The sequence below is a fragment of the Myxine glutinosa genome, chromosome 5 (genome assembly GCF_964187855.1).
Source record: "Myxine glutinosa chromosome 5, kmMyxGlut1.1, whole genome shotgun sequence".
Lineage (NCBI taxonomy): Eukaryota > Metazoa > Chordata > Myxini > Myxiniformes > Myxinidae > Myxine > Myxine glutinosa.
In genome coordinates this window covers 165499592-165521619 of record NC_136265.1, presented here as the reverse complement: position 1 = coordinate 165521619, position 22028 = coordinate 165499592, and the positions used below count along the sequence as shown (strand labels likewise).

General features: G+C 44.7%; 1 protein-coding gene across 1 annotated transcript in view; it reads right to left on the bottom strand.

Annotated features, from left to right (window-relative positions):
• LOC137426794 (uncharacterized) overlaps positions 1-22028 on the bottom strand; it is a 150189-nt gene that overhangs the window by 8633 nt on the left and 119528 nt on the right. Inside the window, exons 7-10 of the mRNA XM_068115692.2 lie at positions 21006-21110; positions 14683-14742; positions 5446-5536; positions 3249-3589 (exon numbers count right to left, since the gene is read on the bottom strand). Of these exons, the coding sequence (XP_067971793.1) occupies positions 3249-3589; positions 5446-5536; positions 14683-14742; positions 21006-21110 (597 nt within the window). The remainder of the gene's footprint in view (positions 1-3248; positions 3590-5445; positions 5537-14682; positions 14743-21005; positions 21111-22028) is intronic.

Sequence of the window (22028 nt, the reverse complement as noted above, 5' to 3'; positions counted from 1 at the left end):
TGCAGGAATTTGGAATTTGGCCATGGTGCCGGCGATACTAGCCTTCTCTTTCCAAAGGACACCATAGGATCTTTAACGTCCAACAATACATGCTGGCAGACGGGACTCCCAGTTTAACATCCATCCGAGGGACACATTGATGAATCACCCTGCCTGTGAAACACCGAACTGACAGTTTACAGCTGGGTCGCGATTCTAACACAGGCTAGACAGCTTAGAGCCGAGTGTATAACACTTGGTAAACATAAAATTCAAAACAGTTTTGTGAAATTATTGCCTGCCAGTGATGTATCTTTCAAATATCGATATTAGGCATATCAAATAAGGGAAGAATTGGGTACAATAAATGCTTTGTTATAGATGTGAATAAAAGAGCACACATATGTTCTACATCTACATGGTTTCTCCCAGCTGGTAGTGATTACCCTCTAAACTATCATGTGATCATTATATTGACTTTGGTACAAGTACGTTTTGAGCTAGGATCCCATTTGTCCTCGTGTAAAACCTTCACAATACTAAGAGAGAGATGTTTGTCTGTGTGTCTGTCTCTGTGTGTGTCACCATTTTTCTCAGAGATGGCCAAACATATCTTCGTCAAACTTTAGGTTCATCATTGAGTGTCGTGGAGTATTTTAGGCAAAACAACGTTTTGAAAATAAAAGTTAGATTTTTTAAATTTTTAATTGCTCCATAGTGCCTTTAGCCTTTGTGGCTGTATCAAAGGTAATATTAAATTATGCCCGATTCCATTCCTTCATGGGTGCAGGGAAGTGTTTTAGACCCCACAAAAAATAAAAAAACAGAAAAAACTAGAACGACACTCTTCTACATAATGACATCAACCGATATGCCTCTGCCCACATTATGACATTATTATAATACTTGTACCAAGTTTGCTTTAAATCCATTCAGCCCTTCCCAAGTTATCACATTTTTACCTGACATGACCTCTGACCTTTGACCTCTTTACCCCAAAATTTAATCAGTTTATGTTTATGTCATTATACATACCTGTACCAAGTTTTAATTTAAATCCCTTCAGCTGTTACCAAGTTATCACATTTTTACCTTACATTACCTCTGACCTTTGGCCTTTGACCTCTGGACCCAAAAATCGAATCAGTTAATCTTTACATCATTATACATATCTGTACCAAGTTTGACCGTATTTACCTGATAGCTGGAAGGGAGTCTGCTATCTGGGCTCAGTGGTACTGGAAATCTTGATACTGGATGATATACAAAACTCAAAACTTCAGACTAGAAGGGCAATGTGGGATGAGGATGGACAAACTACTCTCCATGGGCATGGATGGGAAAAAGCAATGGGATTCTTCTTCCTGGGAGCGGGCACCATCATGAATAGCTATAGGATAGACAAAGTAGCCTTAGCCCTAGAAAAAGATGCTAATGATACTCTTAACGGCTCATAAGGAATTGTTAAATACTATGATAGAGATGCGGACTATGGTGATGCAAAATCGAGTGTCACTTGACATTTTGTTGGCCAAAATAGGAGTGTGCGGGATAATCGAAGGGAAGTGCTGCACTTGGATACCAGACCCCTCAGAGGGGGTAGAAGCAGCCATTAACCGACTTGAAGAAACCAGCAAGAAACTGCAGGAGGACAGGACCTCCCGGGAAGATTTGGGCATAACCAATTGGTTTTCAGGATGGATGAGTAGTTTTGGATATACCATCCTGTCATGGGTACAGTGGGGTGTTGCTATAGGGCTAGTGCTGACCATGTTCCTAATGAAACAATTACTTCGCATATGCCTGTAAAAGTTATTTTCCAGCTCCTCAACACAAATGACTTAGCTTGAGATGAACGAGTACGAGGAGCGGTGCACTCCATCCGTTACACCGGATTCCAAGGAAACGGATGACCCCGACACATGCTGCATCAGCCGCCCGCCTTCTCTTTTGGCATTTGACTATCATTCCTTCCATGTAGAAACTGAACGGATGTTGCGAGACATCAACGATCTTCTGCTCACTCCTGAGCAACTGGACATTCATGAACCTCATGAACATAGACACAGATTAACCAGAAGATCAGCAGGGATTGCGGCTGCGTGAGGCGGATGGAGTCAGATCTGCGGGGGAGGTGGTTGGCCCTCCAGTAGGGCACAACATCGTTTAACGAGCCGTCTTCGTTGCGGATCCGAAAAGTTAATAAAGGAAAATGTTGTTCTATAAATATTTGCTTTTCAAACTAATATTCGAACAAGAGCAGAGATTGGAGAAGGTCAAAACTCGTTTATTAATTTTTTATTTCTCATTTCCTCATGACCACAAGCTGGTATGCGTTTGCCTCGGCTTTGCCTTTGCTGCGCTGATGTCCGAGGTGGTCAAGTCCGGTGTATATAAACAGGGTGCATATTGAATGTTTTCTTAGAAGGGTTTAGCGAATGATTTGAGGCTTGCCCTTCTCCGCATATGTGTATCCATAAATAAACGGCTTGTATTCTAGTGCGGTGTCTTCAGTGCCTCATCGGACATCTGACTTTGAGAATACATACCTGTACCAAGTTTTAATTTAAATCCCTTCAGCCATTCACAAGTTATCACATTTTTACCTGACATTATCTCTGACCTTTGACCTCTGGACCCAAAAATCTAATCAGTTAATCTTTACATCACTATACATATCCATACCAAGTTTGAATTAGATTCCTTTAGCCGTTCTCAGGTTATAGACCTATAACAGACTTTGACCTTTGACCCCAAAATCTAATCATTTAATCTTTACATCATTATACATACCTGTACCAAGTTTGAATTAGATTCCTTTAGCCGTTCTCAGGTTATAGCCATATTACAAACTATGACCTGTTGACCCCAAAATCCAATCAGTTCATCTTTACATCATTCTACATAATTGTACCAAATTTGGACAGAATCCCATCACTGGTTCACAAGTTATTGTGGTAACAGGATTTTTACCTAACATTACCGCTGACCTCATGACCATAAAATCTAATCAGTTCATATTTACCTCATTATACATACCTGTACCAAGTTTGACCAAGATCTTTTCAGCCATTCTAAAGTTATCGCAGTAACAAAAACCTATCACGGATGGACGGACGGACAACCTGAAAGCATAATGCCTCCGGTGACGTCGTCAACAGAGGCATAAAAATAATAAAAAGACATTTCTTCAAAATGCCAACAGCATTAGAACAGCACTGGGCAAAGCCAACATTAGTAAACACAATAAAACTATGAAATGTACTTGCCTCCTGCAAAGGTCTCGGTTGTGGGAAAATTTGAGGCCACTGATATGGACTCCAAATCTGGCCATGGAGTCAGATATCTTGTTGACGATGACGCTGAAGTGCGTTTTAATGACATTGGTGGAACCGAGACAAGAGTAGCCTGAAACGGGATTTGAGGGGTAACTGGAGCATTTGAGGCTCTAGGCCGAGTATTCAGTAATGATTGGGGAGCTGGTTGAGCAACCGGACAACCAGACAGCAGCGATTCTGGTGGTGGTGGGACATCTTCCTCTTTAACATGGTTGTCACTTTCCAAATCTGAGTTGGAGTCACTGTTTATGAACTTCTTGTTCCCGATTCGCCTAAAAGAACAAGACATAAGAAAATGTGAGGTTATGAAGTATTTTCTGATGTACAGTATTGCATGTGAAAGTTTGTGAGGTACTATCTTCTGCACGCTAGTTTGGTTTTAGGGCTTGTATAAAAGAACGTGCAGAAGCACTGCAAAATGAAATGTAGCCTCCAAAGGCACGTGGTGGAGGTGTATTACGATCACTAGGAGAGCACCTAATCCTCTGGGTGGGTAGAGTTTGCACATTACTTGCTTAGACTTTAGAGTATAGTCTGTGTTTTGCAAAAAAGACTATAGATTTTTGTCTGGTGTGTGTCTAAAAGGTCGAGATCTAAAAGTTATGCGTCTAGATGGTCTGAGGGTCTAAAAGGTACATTCCAATTGTAGTTAGGGTCTCAAAGGTCTGATCTCTAAAGATGTAAATGTCTAAGGCAAGGGTCAACAACCTATTTTTCAATGTGAGCTACGTTTGATTCATGAATTTCAAGGGGGGAGGGGGGGAAGGTTTGGGTAAAGGGGGGGGGGGGGAGGTTGGGAAACGCCAATGTCCGTCTTTTGATGAAACCCGTCAGCGAAGTTGATATATGACAGTCAGTTAAGGATGTGAAGCAACCAAACTTGAAGGCTAAGCCGTAGCAGCACATTGACATGCCTATCCTGAAGGGTTTGTTGGCTGTCGCCGTGCTGCGGACCAGTTTGTGCCGAACCAGCTTGGGTCAGGAATATCATCCTCTAAAACATATCTCTTTAAAATATGTCATTATTGTGTCCATTTAAGAGGTGTAAAGGTCTAAAGGGTCTGTTGGGTCTAAAAGGTACAAAAGGTCTAAATGATGAAGGGGTCTAAAGTGTTGAAACGGTCTTGAAGGTAAAATGGGTTTTAGGGCCCTAAAGGGTCTTTGGGGTCTATATGATCTCAAGGAGGAATGTTGGCTGGACACTTCCTCATATACCTTCTGAAAGGTATATGAGGTTCAAAGGAGTCCAAAGGTTCTTCAAATTTAAGGGGTCTCAGCTGTCCAAAGGTTTAAAAGGTAAGTTCCAAGCTTACCTGACGGAGCAACTGACGTTAAAAAAGTATTTATTATGAGATAGTCACATGGGTTAGTGGCTGGACAAAGATACACTTGCTCCAAATATATAAATTTCATAAACGAGGACGTTAATTTTTTTTGTGTTCCAGATTGAGGCTCGTGTAAGAGCTACCATTAATCACATAAAACAAACTGACACATAAAACATATGATATAGGGAGCGGGAGACAAGATGGGGAGAGAGAGGGAAGCACACAAGTACAACAGTAGAGAACAGGGACATCGCGAGATCTGTGGGAGGGAGAGGGCTTGGAGGGAGGGGGCGGGCATGGGAGGGGGAGGTGGAAGAGGTAAAAAACACATGGACACTGATAGGACTTCCAGGAGAGAAGTTGTTATTTCAAAAAAATGGATCTGGGGTGAATTAACGGGGGTAGAAAAGATCAAGGTTTTGGATGGGGGAAGATAAGAGATGGTGGTGAACAACTGTTTTAAAGACCTGGAGGGAGGAGTGGGATTGAAGGGAGTGGGGGAGTTTGTTCCAGACGCGGGAGAAAAGAGGAATGAAAGAGTGAAGGTGAGCAGAGTCTTGATTTTGGCAGTTTCACCATAAGAGGGTTGCTGTCAGATCTTGTGTGACCTGTAGGAATATTTGGGGGACAGAGGACAGACAGAGCTGGGGGAGCTAAGCCGGAGAGGAGTCGGTAATAGACGGAAAGACCACCAACCTGCTTGCGGTGAGTGAGTGAAAGGCCCTAGGAGTTAGCTTCATCGCGGGAGATTCCAAACTAACAAATACTGCTAACACGTTAAAAGGGGACTTGTACAATACCTTCTTTTCAGCACAATTTCCTCTTCCTCTGTATTGAGGTCAGATGTATCTTCTGATATCTTGAGTTTCTCAAGGGTCCTGCCATACTTGGCTGGAAAAACAAACGAAACAAAAAAAGAACAAGGAGAAAAAGACAAAATGTCATAGCCCCCGCGGTTTTAGTAATTTTGATATGCGGAGTTAAAGGCCGCCAGTTAGCCATCTTTGGTCGGATAGCAAAACAAAATCTTCTGCATATGTATACTTATGTATCGTCTTTGTACCAAGTTTGAACAAAATTGGTCCATACTTGTCCAAGATATGGTTGCGGACGGACGGACGAGACAATCCATACGCCCCCGTTTCAGAGGGCTAATAATAAAATTAATGTACGTATTTACTTGTTTGAACAGTACATACCATCTATATTTATCAAAATATACATAACAAAATTCATATCTCTAACGGCACTCGGATGAGAGCATACCTCCGTCAGGCTGAACAGTTTTTTTTGTTTTTTTTGTATACAAGATCGAGGCTCGTGAAAGAGCGAACATTAATCACACAGAAAGACAAACCGACACATAAAACATATAATATCGGGAGCGGTAGACAAGATGGGGAGAGAAGGGGAAGGACACAAACACAACATTTGAGAGCAGGGACCGAGAGACATGGAGACATCGAGAGATCTGTGGGAGGGAGAGGGCTTTGGGGGGGGAGGCATGGGAAAGGGGGGTGGGAGAGGTATAAAACATATGGACACTGCCAGGACTTCCAGGAAAGAAGTTGGAATTTCAAACAAGGTGGATCTGGGGTGAATTAGTGGGGGTAGAAAAGATCAAGGTTTTGGATGGGGGAAGATAAGAGACGGTGGTGAACAGCTGTTTTAAAGACCTGGAGGGAGGAGTGGGATTGAAGGGAGTGTGGGAGTTTGTTCCAGAGGCGGGAGAAAAGAGGAATGAAAGAGTGAAGGTGAGCAGCGAGCCGAGATTTCGGCAGTTTAACCATCAGAGGGTTGCTGGCAGATCTTGTGCGACATGTAGGAATATTTGGGGGACAGAGCACAGAGAGAGCTGGGGGAGCAAGGCCGGAGAGGAGTCGGTAGAAGACAGAAAGACCACCTACCTGCCTGCGGTGAGTGAGTGAAAGGCCCTCAGAGATAGCTTCATCGCGGGAGATTCCAATGATTCTGAAAGCTTTGGTTTCAACAGCGTGAAGCCGAGCTAGGTGTGAGGCAGGAGCACCGGCCCATAGGGGAGAACAGTATTCCATTGAGCTGCGGATGAAAGCCTTGTATGTGGTGAGGAGCTCAGGTGTGCCTAGGAAGGACTTCGCACGACGGAGGATGCCCAGTCGGCGACTGGCTTTGGAGGCCAACTTGGAAATGTGGTTTTCCCAAGAAAGATCATGGCAGATAGTGAGACCCAAAAGTGTGAGCGACAGAACTTCTTGGAGAGGATTGTTGAGAAAGTAGATGGGAGGGTTGTCCAGTCGATCTTTTCGGAGAGACATCGTAAGAGTGTGAGATTTGTCAGGATTGAAAGACATGTTCCACTTGTTTGACCAGTCTGTGATTTTGTCCAGGTCTTCAGAGTGAGGAGGCTGCAGACTGCCGATCTGAGGGAAGAGGAATGGAGCGGCAGAGAGTGGAGTCATCAGCAAAGAGATAGAGAGGATTTTCCAGAGAGTCGGAGAGATCATTGATAAAGACCAGAAAAAGCACAGGGCCCAGAACACTGCCTTGGGGAACTGCAGCCTGAACAGGAAGAGGAGATGAGAGAAATCCATTCAGGGCCACACGTTGACTACGACCAGAGAGGAAGTCCGCAAGCCATGCATGGAGATTTCCATGGATACCATAGGAGAGTTTGGTGAGCAGCGCTGGGTGCCAGACCGTATCGAAGGCACGTGATATGTCAAGGGAGACAGCTCTGATTTCCTGTTTGGCATTGAGGACCTCCATCCATTGTTGAGACAGCAGACGCAGCATGTCCAGAGTAGAGTGACCTTGTCTGAAACCAAATTGATGATCAGAGATCAAGCCATTGGAGAAGAGGATGAAAGTTTTATGAAAGTTTGTTTTATATCCCACTGAAAGGCCAAATCTGGATTCGGACCTGAACCAAAATTGAATAGTGTTGTTCTTGTCGCCTAACCAACTCAGCGACCAAGTTTTGTCATAAGTTTTGGCGAGAAAGCCTTTTCCTTTGCTGCACCTCTGCTCTGGAATGACTTGCCTTCCTCTGTTCGACATGTTGACTCTCTTCCTGCCTTTAAAACCTCCCTCAAAACCTAACTCTTTCACAAGTCTTTCAAAGTCTAAGTCCTGTTTTCCCTTTGGTTTGAGGTGGGACAGAGATCGAGAGTATGTCTGTGTACATGTGCGGGGGAGGGAGGGGAGGAGGAGGGGGAGTACACATCTGTGGGTTTTGAATGGGGAGGGAGAGGAATAGGGCAAGAGTGAAGGTGTGTCTGTGTGTGTGTGTATGTTTGTGTGTGTGTGTGCGGTGTGTGTGCGTTCGCATGATAATGTAAAGCGCCATCAGGGTAGTTTACTCTGCTTGATGGGGCTATATAAGACTCCTTTATTATTATTATAAGTCGTCCACAACTTTTTGAAATATCATGCTATGTACTCTTTTGAAAATTCGTGCTATATATCGTTTTTGGTCATATAGCTCAATGGTAAAGAATCACTTATAGTCCGGCAGATATGTGAAGAATTGTGGTAGAATTGTGCCTTTGATGATACAAGCATGAAACTTGGCACACAGTTAGGGCATACCCTTACAGTGAAATTTGGATGTAGGGGCATTCCAGATTTCTCCTTGGCCCAAAATGGCGGCTAAGAAGGACATATTTACCTATTATTTCAGACTTGTCATTTGTGCTGCTATTGAAACACAATGTAATGAGCATATTATAAATTGTCATGTACATGCTATGCAATACCTTCATACTGGGTTCAAAATTGGAATCTACGGTGGCCTATAAGGGGCAGAACAAATGGTTTACCATTGCAATAGACAGGACTGGTCTAGCGGTTTAATTATTTAACTTTGCATGACTATCTGATTTCTCCTGGGTGTAATTTTGGTTCAATACCTTTATATGAACAACTTTGATGTAGCTTTATGAACTTTCCTATCATAGACTAGGTGACTATAAGGAACAATGCAAGGCTAGTGAAAAGTTACGAAAGCGAATTACTATATTTATGATAATAATGTATGTATTTCTTTTTCAGATGATAACTCGACTGCACTGCACCTTCGCTCATTGACTGTAGTAGCTACCTAGACTTGGTTCCCAATTTGTATATTGATTGGATGGTGGTGGTGGATAATGCTTAATTGACAATGGCCAACAAAAATTTCAAGCTATTAGACCCCCAAAGCCCTAGTACATCTGGAACAAACATGCCTTATCTGACAGATTGGGAGAAGTGTGTGTTATGTCAGGAGGTCACCGATGAGGCCCTTGCCTGTCCAGCTGATTCCAAGCGAACCACAGGGTCCGGATACCAAACTCTTGCAGATTATCTCCTCACCTTCAGCCAGATGGGCTGCCTGCCAAAATCTCTAGAACTGTCCCGCCTGGACGATGGTGAAGGTATCCAGTCAACCTTCCAGAGCCACAAGGCTAAGTGGCATGATTCATGCAGACTGAAATACAACAAAACTGAACTGCATCGGGCACAAAAAAGAGAAACGTCTAGTGAAGAAACCGCAAGTGTCTCAAGAAAGTACACCCGTCACAGAGTACATGTAGACCACACACAGCCACAGCCTGAAAAGTGTTTCTTTTGTGACAAACCAGCGGGTACTAATTCTCTGCGAAAAGCTTCCACCTTCGACCTCGATAAACATGTCAGGACAGCTGCCCTGAAACTAGGAGATCAGGCACTTCTTGCTAAACTGAGTGCAGGTGACCTTATAGCACAAGATGCACAGTACCACGTGAAGTGTCTGGTGTCACTTTATAACAAAGCAAGGGCCACAAGCACAACACTGAATGAACAAGATGATATCAATCACGGTATAGCACTTGGAGAGCTAGTGTCCTACATCGATGATGCCCGCACAGATGCTCTTGTGACACCAGTGTTCAAGCTGGTAGACCTAGCAAGACTATACACCACCAGGCTGGAACAGCTTGGAACAGTCTTGACCAGGCGTGTCCACTCCACCAAACTCAAAGATCGAATCATGACATATTTTCCAGACCTAGAGGAGCACATGTCCGGTCGAGATATTCTGCTTGCTTTCAACCAGGATGTTGGCTCAGCCCTTCAGAAGGCATGTGATCACGACACTGACAGTGATGGAGTTTGTCTTGCTAGAGCCGCAAATATAGTTCGTAGAGACATGTTGAAAATGAACTCAACATTTAGTGGTTCATTTGAAGCCCACTGCCAAGAACATTCGGTACCTAATTCGCTTGTATCACTAGTTTCTATGATCTTGAATGGTCCTAACATCCAAGAGCAGTCAAGCCACTCGTCGGTATCAACACCTACTCTCACAATCTCACAACTCCTTATGTTCAACAGTTACTCACGCCGCAGAGAGAGTAGCAGTACTACCACGTCCACGAGGCACAGTCACAATCGGGAGACTCCCCTGCCTGTGTACCTGGGCACCCTTATCCACACAAAGACTCGAAAAAGAGACCTGGTTGATACTATGTTCAACCTGGGTCTCTCGATCTCCTATGACAGGGTGCTTAGCATCTCCACGGACTTGGGGAACAGAATCTGCCGTTTCTTCCAAAATGAGGGTACAGTTTGCCCCCCTGAGCTAAAAAGTGACCTCTTCACAACTGGGGCAGTGGATAACATTGATCATAACCCCAGTTCAACAAGTGCCCACGACTCCTTCCATGGCACTGGCATTTCACTTTTCCAGCACCCAAATAGCGATAGCCGTGGAGTTCAACGGGTAAACCCAGATGACACATCAACAACAGATGCACACCTGCCACAGTCATACACCATCGTACCTCCTGTTGTTCTGGGTAAATGTGACCCACCTGTACCCAAGCTAGCGGGTCCCAACAAAAGCAACTGCCAACTCATCCCTGAAGCAATGCAGATTGAGTACAGGTAACTGATTATTGTGTTTGAACTGTGGACAGTTATATGTGTACCTAAATAACCAAGACTTGTTAACTTGTGTGGACTTGTTTGTTCTTAATTGTGTTCATTATCTTGCATTTTGACAGGTGGCTGGAGCAGATGGAGAAGACAGTGCTATCTGACACACCACTTAAGGGAGACGAGACAGTATCATGGGCTGGATACCATGCCAGCAAGCAGTCTATTCCAGAAGAACCAGAGTGTAGTGTGGCCTTAACTTCATTGCTGCCTCTCTTCTATGACCAGGCAAAATCTGTGGCAATGATTCGTCACTCCATGGATGTCATCAAGAAAGCAATCGATATTCTGAATCCAGGTCAGATCCCTGTAATCACACTTGATCAGCCACTGTACACACTTGCCAAACAGATCCAATGGAGATGGCCAGAAACACACGGAGAAGATCACTTCGTCATGGTCTTTGGTGGACTCCATATTGAGATGGCAGCATGGAAAACCCTCGGTGACCTTCTGGATAGCAGTGGGTGGACAGGCGTTCTGATGCTTGCAGGGGTTGCTACAAGTGGTACTACTGATTCCTTCCTGAAAGTGACCCATGTGACACGCACACGACGAGCACACCAAGTCACAGCCAGTACTCTCTATCTTCTCCTGAAGGAAGCCTACAGCCAGTACACCAGTGGACTAGATGAGGGACAGGTTACGATACCACTAGATGACTCGTGCGGTGAACAAGCCAATGCAAGTCCACAGTTTCAGTTCTGGTTCCTAATTATGCAGCTAGAACTGGCAGTCCTGATCTATGTGAGATCCGTCCGTGAAGGAAACTTCCAACTGTACACTGATGCTCTGACCAAGCTTGTACCATGGTTCTTCGCCTTGGGACATACAAACGATGCCAGGTGGATCCCAGTTCACTTGCGCGACATGGTGACACTTGCAACAAAGCATCCAACTGTATACGCACAGTTTCTGGCAGGAAACTTCACCATGAAGAAGACTACACGTGCATTCTCTGCCATAGCCTTAGACCAGGCACACGAGCAAAATAATGCATTGGTGAAAGGTGATGGAGGGGCTGTAGGTCTTACGGAGAATGCTGCAGCTTTGCGCCGATGGATGGTGTCTGGTCCAGAGATGGCCAAACTGATCTATAAGTTCGAGGCCACAACAGAAAAAAGAATTAGGAAAACTGAACTAAAACACCATGAACAGACAAAGCACACGCAGGTAGCCTTTGCTCGAGATGTGAGAGCACTCACCCGTGTCATAGGAGAGATGGGGGAACCCATTCTGTGACGACAGCAAAGATCTCTTGGTGCTAGACAGCAGAGACCTGGCAGACCCAGCAGTCATCAACACCCTTTACCAGATCGAGAAGCTGGGAAAAGAACAGTATGACACATATGTGAACGAGAGGCTTGTACATCAGACAAAGCCTATCACTGACCCAATAAAAAGAAACAATCTCCCTCTCTTCAGCCGACCCCCAGTCAGAGAGAAGTCAAGAACAGAGTTGAAGGTGGTATCTCTGAAGAATGACTGCGTTCTGTTCTCCAGGCTGTTTATTGCATCCCAGACACGGAATGGAGATCTTGATGAATTCTTTGCACATGAAAACCAAGTTTGTCCCCCTGCATTGTCACAAATGGGCAAAATCCGGCTTGGAACCAAGTCTGATCTGGTTGGGTGCTTAGAAGATCTGATCACCTCACGGGAAAATGATGATGTAAGCCCCCCTGTTGAAGTCATGATCCTGGATGGAGCAGCCATCGTGAACATGCTGGCACCTCGTAATGCGAAGACCTTCTCTGAGTATGCATCACTAGTATTCTTGCCATACATCACATCTCAGATACAAAATAAGAGCAGGGTTGATATTATCTGGGATGAATATTTCCCAGACAGTTTGAAAGCCGACACCAGGAAGACGAGGGGTAAAGGCACCAGGAGACGAGTTGAGCCATCTAGTTCCATCCCTCGAAACTGGCAGGCCTTCCTTCGCATAGACGAGAACAAGGTGGAGTTGTTTGACTTTCTAGCAACGAGGATAGCAAACATTGAGACTGACAAGCAAATCGTCACCACAAACCACAAAGAAGTTTTTTGTACACAGCCACGAGATGTTACTGGTCTTTCCCCGTGTAGTCACGAGGAGGCAGATACAAGGATACTACTCCATGTCCAAGATGCAGTCAGACAAGGCTATACCAAGGTGTCAATCCGCACAGTGGACACAGATGTTTTGATCCTTGCAGTGGCAGCAACTGGATATCTTGACATCGATGAACTCTGGGTTGCTTTTGGCACAGGGAAGAATTTCAGGCACTTGGCAGCTCACGAGATGGCTGTGGCACTGGGACCAAACAAGTGCCGAGGGTTGCCATTCTTCCACGCCTTCACTGGGTGTGACACCGTGTCCTGCTTCGGCGGAAGGGGGAAGAAAACAGCATGGGAAACATGGAAAGCCTATGATGAGGTCACCTCAGCTTTCTGCGCACTGGCTGCCACACCAACCATTTCAACTGCAAATGACAACATGGATCCACTGGAGCGTTTTGTTGTTCTGCTCTACGATCGAACAAGCAGCCAGGAACATGTTAACGATGCCCGCAAGCATCTCTTCACCCAGACTGGTAGATCAATAGAGGCTATCCCACCAACGCAAGAAGCCCTCAGACAACACATCAAGAGAGCTGCCTACCAAGCCGGCTTTTGTTGGGGCCAGATGATGATTTGCGCACCTGAGCTCCCATCGCCGAGTGAATGGGGTTGGAAACAGAGTAATAACGGCTGGGGGATATATTGGACAACCCTCACAGAGGCAACTGAGGCATGCCGACAATTGATTAGATGTGGATGCAAGAAGGGTTGCAGGAAACAGTGCAAGTGTGTTAAGGCCGCACTCCAGTGCTCAGCTCTGTGTCACTGTGCAGGGGAGTGCACACGATAGTATACAGGAGGAATAACACACCTGTTACATATACACAAACATGTGGAAGACTGTTTTGTAGACTGTTTTATAGTGAAAGTCACTTCCACAGCGTTAATGTGGCATTTTCACTTCATTTCCATTGTGTTTCTGGAGTTTGCTCAAAATAGCTCAAAAAGTAATTATTTTTGTAAAGAATAAGGACCAAATAAATGTTATGTGAGTTTGTTGACATTTAATTATGATCTTACAACCTGTTTACGTGAAAAAAACATCATAGGTGTGCTTGAGCAATAAGTAAATCTAGTTTTATAGACATCGGTACTGTGTATCTTATTATCCGTAAACGGCCATTTTTAAAATGGCCGCCATTTTGTCCCTAGGAAAAGATTTGAATGCCCCTATATCCAAAAATCTTCCTAGTAGTATGCTCTATCAGTGTTCAAAATTTCATGCTTGTATCACCAAAAGCACAATTTTTTCACATATCTGCTGGGCTATTAAAGATTGAATAATTCTCCGATCCGGATCTACACCATAATTGAATTGATCGGTCCTTGTCGCACACAGAACCTGTCCACCAAGTTTTGTCCGGCTCCGTCCACAACTTTTTGAGATATTGTGCTGTATATCGTTTTTTGTCTCTCAATGGTGGAAATGCGGGCAAAGGGGTTAACAAGGGGAGATGCAGAAAATAGGGCAAAATGGAGAAGATTGTCATGGGGACCGCAAGGCTAACCCCCGCTCCTGCAGGGAAAATGGCCTTAAAATGCCTGTTGTTGTTTCTCAATGGTGGAGTGACATTTTGTACTTGACAATACTTGACAATGTGCCAAGTTTCAAATTTTTCCATTCAGCGGTTTCCGAGAAATAATTTTTTAATTATTTGAATTTACTCCAAGATTAGTTGCCATACCACGTGACCAATGACATCACAATTATCATAAAAATATTCTGCTTGGGTGTCACTCCTACCCTGAAAGTTTAGTCTCAATCGGACATGTGGTTGCTGAGAAAAACGAGGTTTAGCCCGTACGGACAGATGGACGGACAACCCGAAAACATAATGCCTCCAGCCCCCAAAAATATTCCACAATGCAAGTGGGCTGGTGAAGGTGAGCAGAGAAAACAGTGAATTTGAGTCTCTGTGTTTGGTAGTTTCTCTGAAAAGCTCTCCTCATAAACAATGAGGAGTCGGGCTTTAGCTTGAGCCAGGCTCACCTACCTTTCCATCTTTGAGCTTTGTCATGGTTCAGCTGTGGTTCAGTTCGGACAACTTCACTGCCTGCAACAACACAGGATGGAGTCATCAGTAGGAACTGATGGGCTTCGGGCTTCAGCCGCTTCTCCTCTACCCTCAAACCCATCCAGGTGCAGCCACATAAGCCTCACAGAATACTTACTGCAAGAATTCACTTCTCCTTAGACAAATAGGTATAAAAAGAGAGACATAAAGAAAAAGCAAGAATTAAAATGAATGAAGAGAAATCTGAAAAAGTAGAAAGAAATGTGAAAGGAACAAAGAACAAAGATGTTGGGAAGAACCCAGATAGCTAGATTTCAGCAGTAAACCGCCAGGCTCAAATGCAGTGTTCCGAAATAATATACCGTTCTAAATGAAAATGTGGATTTAAGTGAAGCAGGCACAAGTTCAGTGAATTGTTGTGCTGTTGTAAAAGATGGTTTTAAAATTGAATGTTAATTGTTCAGTCTAGTCCGATGTGTCAAAAGCAGTCGATTGAGACTCGGCTCTTATTGGGGATCTCCAGGTCACAGCCTCTGGGCTTTCTGTGCGTGGAGAAAAGGAATGCGCAGCTTCATAACGAAGAGAGGAGCAGGCTAAAGGTTTGAGTCCTACTTGCACAACTCAAGGGACCTGGGTGTGTTTTGTGTAAACTGTCTGAGTTGCCCCCGATCTTGATCTTTTCTACCCCCGCTAATTTCGGTCCCCTTGTGTTTTATACCTCTCCCCCCCCCCCCCCCCCCGCACCCCTTCCCATGCCTCCTGCCCCCAAGCCCTCTCCCTCCCACACTTCTCCCTGCTCTCAAATGTTGTGGTTGTGTGCTTCCCCTTCTCTCCCCATCTTGTCTTCCGCTCCCTCTTTTTGTATATTTTGTTTGTCTGGTTGATTTGTTTGTGAAATAAATGTTAGCTCTTTCACGAGCCTCGATTCAGTATACAAAAAAAAAAAAAAAAAAAAAAAAACTGAGTTCTACTTGTACAAGAAAGAGACAGACTGGGACCATGGTTCCACTCATTCTCCGAGACAACAAAATGCAGACATTTAGACGCCAGAACTCTTAGGTGACCTTGTGTGAAACTTATAAAACATCACAAGAGCCTGCATCAGATTCAGGAGACCAGGAGATGGAGAGAGGGAGAGGGAGATGTAACACCAGACGGACAACTCGCCTTTCTGGCGGCATGAACGTGGGAGGTTGCCGAGGCAGGGTTCGGCTGTATGCAGTTCACCCTGACAGACTGCATCTTCAAACCAGCATCCCGTGAAGGGACATGAGTGCTGTACGATGACACCGATGGGTTCCACACTTCAAGCCATAGTTAACCAACCAGCTGCATCCCTGTGGAGGCTGATCGTTTTACCAACTGGTGGGTATTTGATGAATCGTGCCTTGCTGTGGTCGCGGAGACGACATCCAGGCAAGAAATTGTGCCTTGCTGGGGTCGTGGAGACAACATCCAGACAAGAAACTCCTCTCTGGTCGCAGAGACGGCACCGAGAACACGACCTGATTTCCCTCCTCACACCTCATTGTTAATTTTTCATTTGTTCCTCCTCACTTCTCCCTCCTCATTCTTCAGCTGTCGGTATGCATTGGGTTCTTTAACAACATGCACTTTCTGTATTCAATGTCACTTAGCTTGATCTGTGGACGCAGGAGTCTGATGAGTGCTTATGTGAGACCAAGCTCATGGAGAGAGCTTCCACCGCAACTGGCATGGTCGACTTCAACTTGTACAACCCAGCTGGACAAGATTGTTTGAACGTGTGAAGTTCTGACTCTGACCATCTGTAACCTGCTGAAGTCTTATATATTACAAACTGGATAAGTTTCCAACCATGAACGTTTGAATCAATGCTTGACTGCATACAAATCTGTGAAATGTGTATTTTATAATCTGGGGGATTTTAATCATTGAATGCTTACTTTCATCAATATTAATTATAGTAAGTATTTCAAAGGTATACAGTAGGGATTAATAAATATTGTCGTGTGACTACTGTTACGTGCTCCTCCCCAAACCCCCTGGTCACGTTGTACCTCCGAGCCCCGAGAGGAGTCACGGCAGAAAAATGTGTTATTCTGTATGTCAAAGATCAATGGTGAAGCCACACCAATTGTTACCAACAAACACATATTGTATTAAGATCACACAAGAATAACAGTACAACAATAATAGTAATCAAAAGTACAATCTATATATATCCTATGATGGTACCATCAGTTTCGTAATATATAACTCACTGTGCTCCAATTGAGTGAAACAAGAACATTCCCCAATGTCTCTATTCCGGCATCAAGCCAAAGTCGTTGTCTCTTTCCCGGCTTCAAGCCAAAGTTGCTTCCGGCTTCAAGCCAAAGTCGATCCGCTCCAGCGATCGTCAGAACGATGTCCAATCGAGACCAGAATCCCGTTCGGATGACAAGTACAGTCCCGCTGTCAAAGCTGCACAAAGGCACCCTGAAGGCGACTGGGAAATCCAAAGGCGCCCTCCAGGCGACTGAGAAATCACACCCTCGGGTATGGACGCTTCACGGCTCACAGTTGGCGAACCGCAAATGAACCTTCAAAAGCCACGTTGCACACACACACACACCAGATACGTCTGAATGCAGGGAAAATGGCTGAAGCGAAGCAAAGACCTTGCACGATGCGCAAAGCGCACGAGTCAAAATGGCCGACGGCCCGTTCTCGAGGCGTGACGGCACGATGATGATTCTCCTCGGAATCCAACGCCAAAAACCTGACACGCAGGTTGATCTGTCACAGCGATAACAACTCTGTCGCAGGAATCCCTTTCCTGGGAAACCCAAAGTTCCCTCGTGACTCTTGCTCGCCAACGTTCGCTCCAGACCGCAAAGCAACTATGCTTCTGGTCCGACTCACTCGCTCCGCCTTCTTTTTCTTCTTCCTCTTCGTCGTCATCCGGTTCCAGATCCGGTTTCCGATTTCTTTTAACTCTAACTTTTTCACCTTTTGAAAACAGTTCATAAACAATAAACCTTTTGAAAACAATAATAGTACATGGAATAAAAAATGTTTACAGTGGATGAAAACCACAACAACGGAAGTGACGAATCCGTAACACTACCCTTGGTGAACACCATAGGGAAGCATGGATGACCAAACGAGCTGTTACTCCGAGGCATTCAGTTCAAAAATATAGCGGAGAATACGCATGGGGGAGCAAGAGGGAGGGGGGAAACCGGAGCCTTACCTGAACGGCTTCCACCCGACGTCTTCGCACCTGGATAAATAATCTCAACCGACACAGGTTTAAAATGTACAACAATAAATGCTGGCTTTATCTATCGATAATTCCACTAATCTCTGTGTGTGTGTGTGTGTGTGTATGTCTGTGTGTGTGTTTGTTTGTCTGTGACCGCTGTTTCTCGACAACCACGGGTCCGATATACTTGCAACTTGCCAGGTATATTGCTGGGGACCCGAGGATGTGCCTTTTCAAGGTTTGAAATTAATCGGACAAGTAGTTACCGAGCTATGTCCAAAAAACGATTCAACCAATCAGAGAGCAGCGAGCTATCACGTGTGCCGAACGTGGCGAACAGACTCTGCCTCGGACGGCACATTTGAGAGCGTATTCATTTATTTCACGTTGGCAAACTATGTTGGCGTTAAACTATGTTTTAAAACTAATTAAAACTAATTTGCGATTCATCGTAACTGCGATTTGCGACCTTCCGGACAGTGAAGACTTCACTTCCAGTTCCGGCAGCCAATCACAGAACGCGCGCCATTACGGTTCGTAATTCGATTTCTTCCGGAGAAAATAATAATTTCTCGATTTCTTATGCGCATTATTTTTCCCAATTCAGTCAGAGCGAAGGGCGGAAGCGAAGAGCGTTGTTTTTTTTGTTTACGGGCGTACGGGCGTACGGGCGGGGTAGAGCGTACGGGTAGCGTTATTTTTTTTTTTTGGCAAGGAACGGGCACCCACGTACGGGCATGCCCTAGTTAAAATAAATGCCGGTAATACAAAATAATGCACGGTAAATTAAGTCCTAAATGGGATGTCCCCACACACAGATCCAGTACACAGACAAAGGGAAAGATAACTGAAAATAAACGTGTTTGGTTATTCAATTGCAGTTAGCTCGACTCGACCAGTGCGTCTCGTCAGGACTAGTCCAGGCCCCGAGCGTGCAGTCTGGATGCGGCTACGTTCTTGGCGGGAAAGTGAGCTGGTTCGTTGGCGCGAGTAGGCCTCAGTCCACCCTCGTTTCACTAGGCCGAGCCCGTTGGTGTGAAGTAGGCCTTCCATGCGAAGCGAACAGCAGGCGTGCAGCACGCTCTTCCACGCCGTGCTCGTCCACCCATCCTCTGCACGGAAAACCGCAGCTCCCGGGCTGCGGCTCGGCTTCCTCACGACCACCAGCAAGATTTCCAAACGCGGCCGTTCACGATCGCTTCCTTGAGCCCGAGAGCAAAATGCCACCGTTCGTACGAAGTTCAAGGCGAGAATGCGCAAGATCGACAAATATCGGTCAGAGCGTTCTGAACTCCCCACATGTCGGAGAGCAAAATGTCGGGGACACGGTCCTTTGTTCCTCGGGCTCTGACGTCATCTCAACATGTCTCCGTTCCGACCCTATCAGCGAGTTCCAACTTACCCGTCATTTCTGTCAATCAAACCCCGCCCAATCACAGCTCCTCGGGGGTGTGGCCTCTAGGCCTGCCCGTCTGTGTGCCTCCCAAGTCGGGGTTGTCAGCGGTAGGGCTTGATGCATGACTTCCGGTTAGCTTTTAATTAGGGTGTTGAAATGCACAATTTCAGCTAGTCTCTGGTGTGGCGCTAAAAGGGACATAGGAATAAAGTACAGAGTACAGAGGTAACGACATACAGAGGATAATTAACATAATCCCTAAACTAATTAACATGACCCTACCCCTCATGATGGGAACGAAGATGCACCTTACATGACATCTGGGCTGAACAAATTCCCTACTTATTACATGGTGGTTCTTCTTCTTTGCGACAGTCGGAGCACACTAATCCATACACTCTACCTGGTCTATGGTATCACTACCCCCTATAAACGCAACAATATTGTTTATTAAATCACCGGCCTTGTGTCGCATGTTGGTTTCACCTGAAATATGACAGACAGGACAGGACATATGAGTAATATTGGCCGAAAATCTTTTCTACCGTGCTCCCATCTGGGTAGCTGGTGCACTCACATTGGTGCTTTGAGGCAGTATGTAAAAGGAGCAACAGGTCTAAACTACAAGAGGTCCTTCATTGGGGAAGCACAGCCCACACAGCATCAAGATATGAAAGAAACATAATCAAATGGAAAACCAAATACTGTATTGGAATCATCAGAAGGAACCCAAATAAGCAAAGAGCAAAAATGGAGTCATCAGGTGGAACCTGGATAGGATTCGGGTTTCAGCCGCTACTCCACTACCCTCAAACACATCCAGGTGCAGTCAAGTGAACGTTACAGAAAAAAATTCTGCAAGAATTCACTTCTCCTCAGACAGATAGATAAAGAAGGAGAGAAATAAAGAAAAAGCAAAAATTTGAATCATAAAGGGAAATGTGGAAAGAAATGTGAAACGAACAAAGAACAGTATTTTTTTCCGACAATGAAGCATCTGGAATGCAAAAATCAATCGATTGTTGATCCTTTTGCAAACACAGTTTGCTACTATTGTTGTTAATCCGAAGATAATTCCCAAGAACAGGAATACAAGTGTTTTGGAAATGGAAAATGTATAAAATAAAAGTATTTGGCTTGCGGGAGAGGTCTGATCCTTTACGAGAGCCAACTCCTCTTCAGTTAGATTCCTCACCCAATTTTAAACATCCTGATGCTGCTAGTAAGTGGAGATCCACCCATCAGAAAGTGCTCTTTGTGTGCCATGTGCCCTACCTTAACCAGATTCCAGCCCTAACTTACGTACAGCAATGCTGCAGAATGGTGACCTTTCCTGGGTTGGTTCTCAACGGCAGAAACGTTCACTAATTATTATACGTACCCTACTACCTTCTGGGTAGTACGGGCCAGTAGGCAAGCTTACCGATGGTGGGCTAACAGACAGGTTTTCTTTTCCCTCAAAATTAATAAAAGATCATCACTGCTTTCCTTAAATTTCCCCCAACTTCCGGTTACTCAAGTCCAATCACATACAGCACCTGTCAACCTCGAAAGTAAAACATCATCAGTTTAATTGCGCGTGACCTTCAAAAATCACGACAGAAGACACTTCACGCTGCCACGAGCTTTTGGTGACAAATAAGAACACTCATATGGAGTATATCAGCCACATATCACCTGATGACAAAGGCTCCGTTTTCACAAAGTCAGCATTCAGTACTTGATTTGACGAACATTCCTGTATGTGAGTCTCACTTTCAGATCCTGTCCCAATCATTGCCTCTGCAAGAGAATACCAGCTTGTCAACCGGGCTTATCATACACAGATTAACACGAGCATGGTTACTAAATGAGTGTCAAATAAATGTTCAACACGTCATTTCAAAGCAATCTATATGAAATCATGTTGATGCAATTCAGGCTAAGATACATTTTGCAGGAGTAAAGCAGGAACATTCTCCTCTCATTGATCGCTCCTACTTTCTGCACTTATTAGTCTCGCCCCGGGATTTGACACAATCTCAGCCAAATTTATTTTGAGGCCAATGAACAATTCACAAGATAGCTGAACCACCTATCACTACTGTTTCTGGTGCAGGATATAGTCACGCTGAGACGTCAATGTTCATCTTGTTCTTCAATACAGACAATTTTGAGGTTACTACAGCAACCAATATAGTGACAACGAAAAAATGTATGGAAATACAAAAAGTAAAATTGACCGGAATGGCTGTAACTGCTTCCTGCAAATTTTGTGTGCTCTGTCAACATTCGCCGTGTCAGGTGCCAATTTTCCAGGATACATATTCACCAACTATTGCGGGTGGTCTTCTGGATTGAGGTGATCCATTTGTCCAAGAACCAGAACCCATGTTAAGGATAATTTGTATCATCTTTAGGGACAAAGAAGAAACATATAGTTCACAAAAATGATTTTATGTAGTGAGCATTTCCCGAATCTTCTTTCTGTCCTCTTCAACAGATCAAATTGTCGACTTTCCCTCTTCTTCATAAAATCTTCCTTGACGAGGGTTGTGTCTGTCATCCAGTTCAATTGGGTTTTTCTGCAGCTGCCTGGTTATGTGGAGGCTTAATGCCCAGTGTTGCAAAGCTTCAGTGTGATCTGTATCACTCCTCCAGGGACATTGTCACATCACATCATCATTTCACACCACCAAATGCTGCTTGCATCACTTCTTG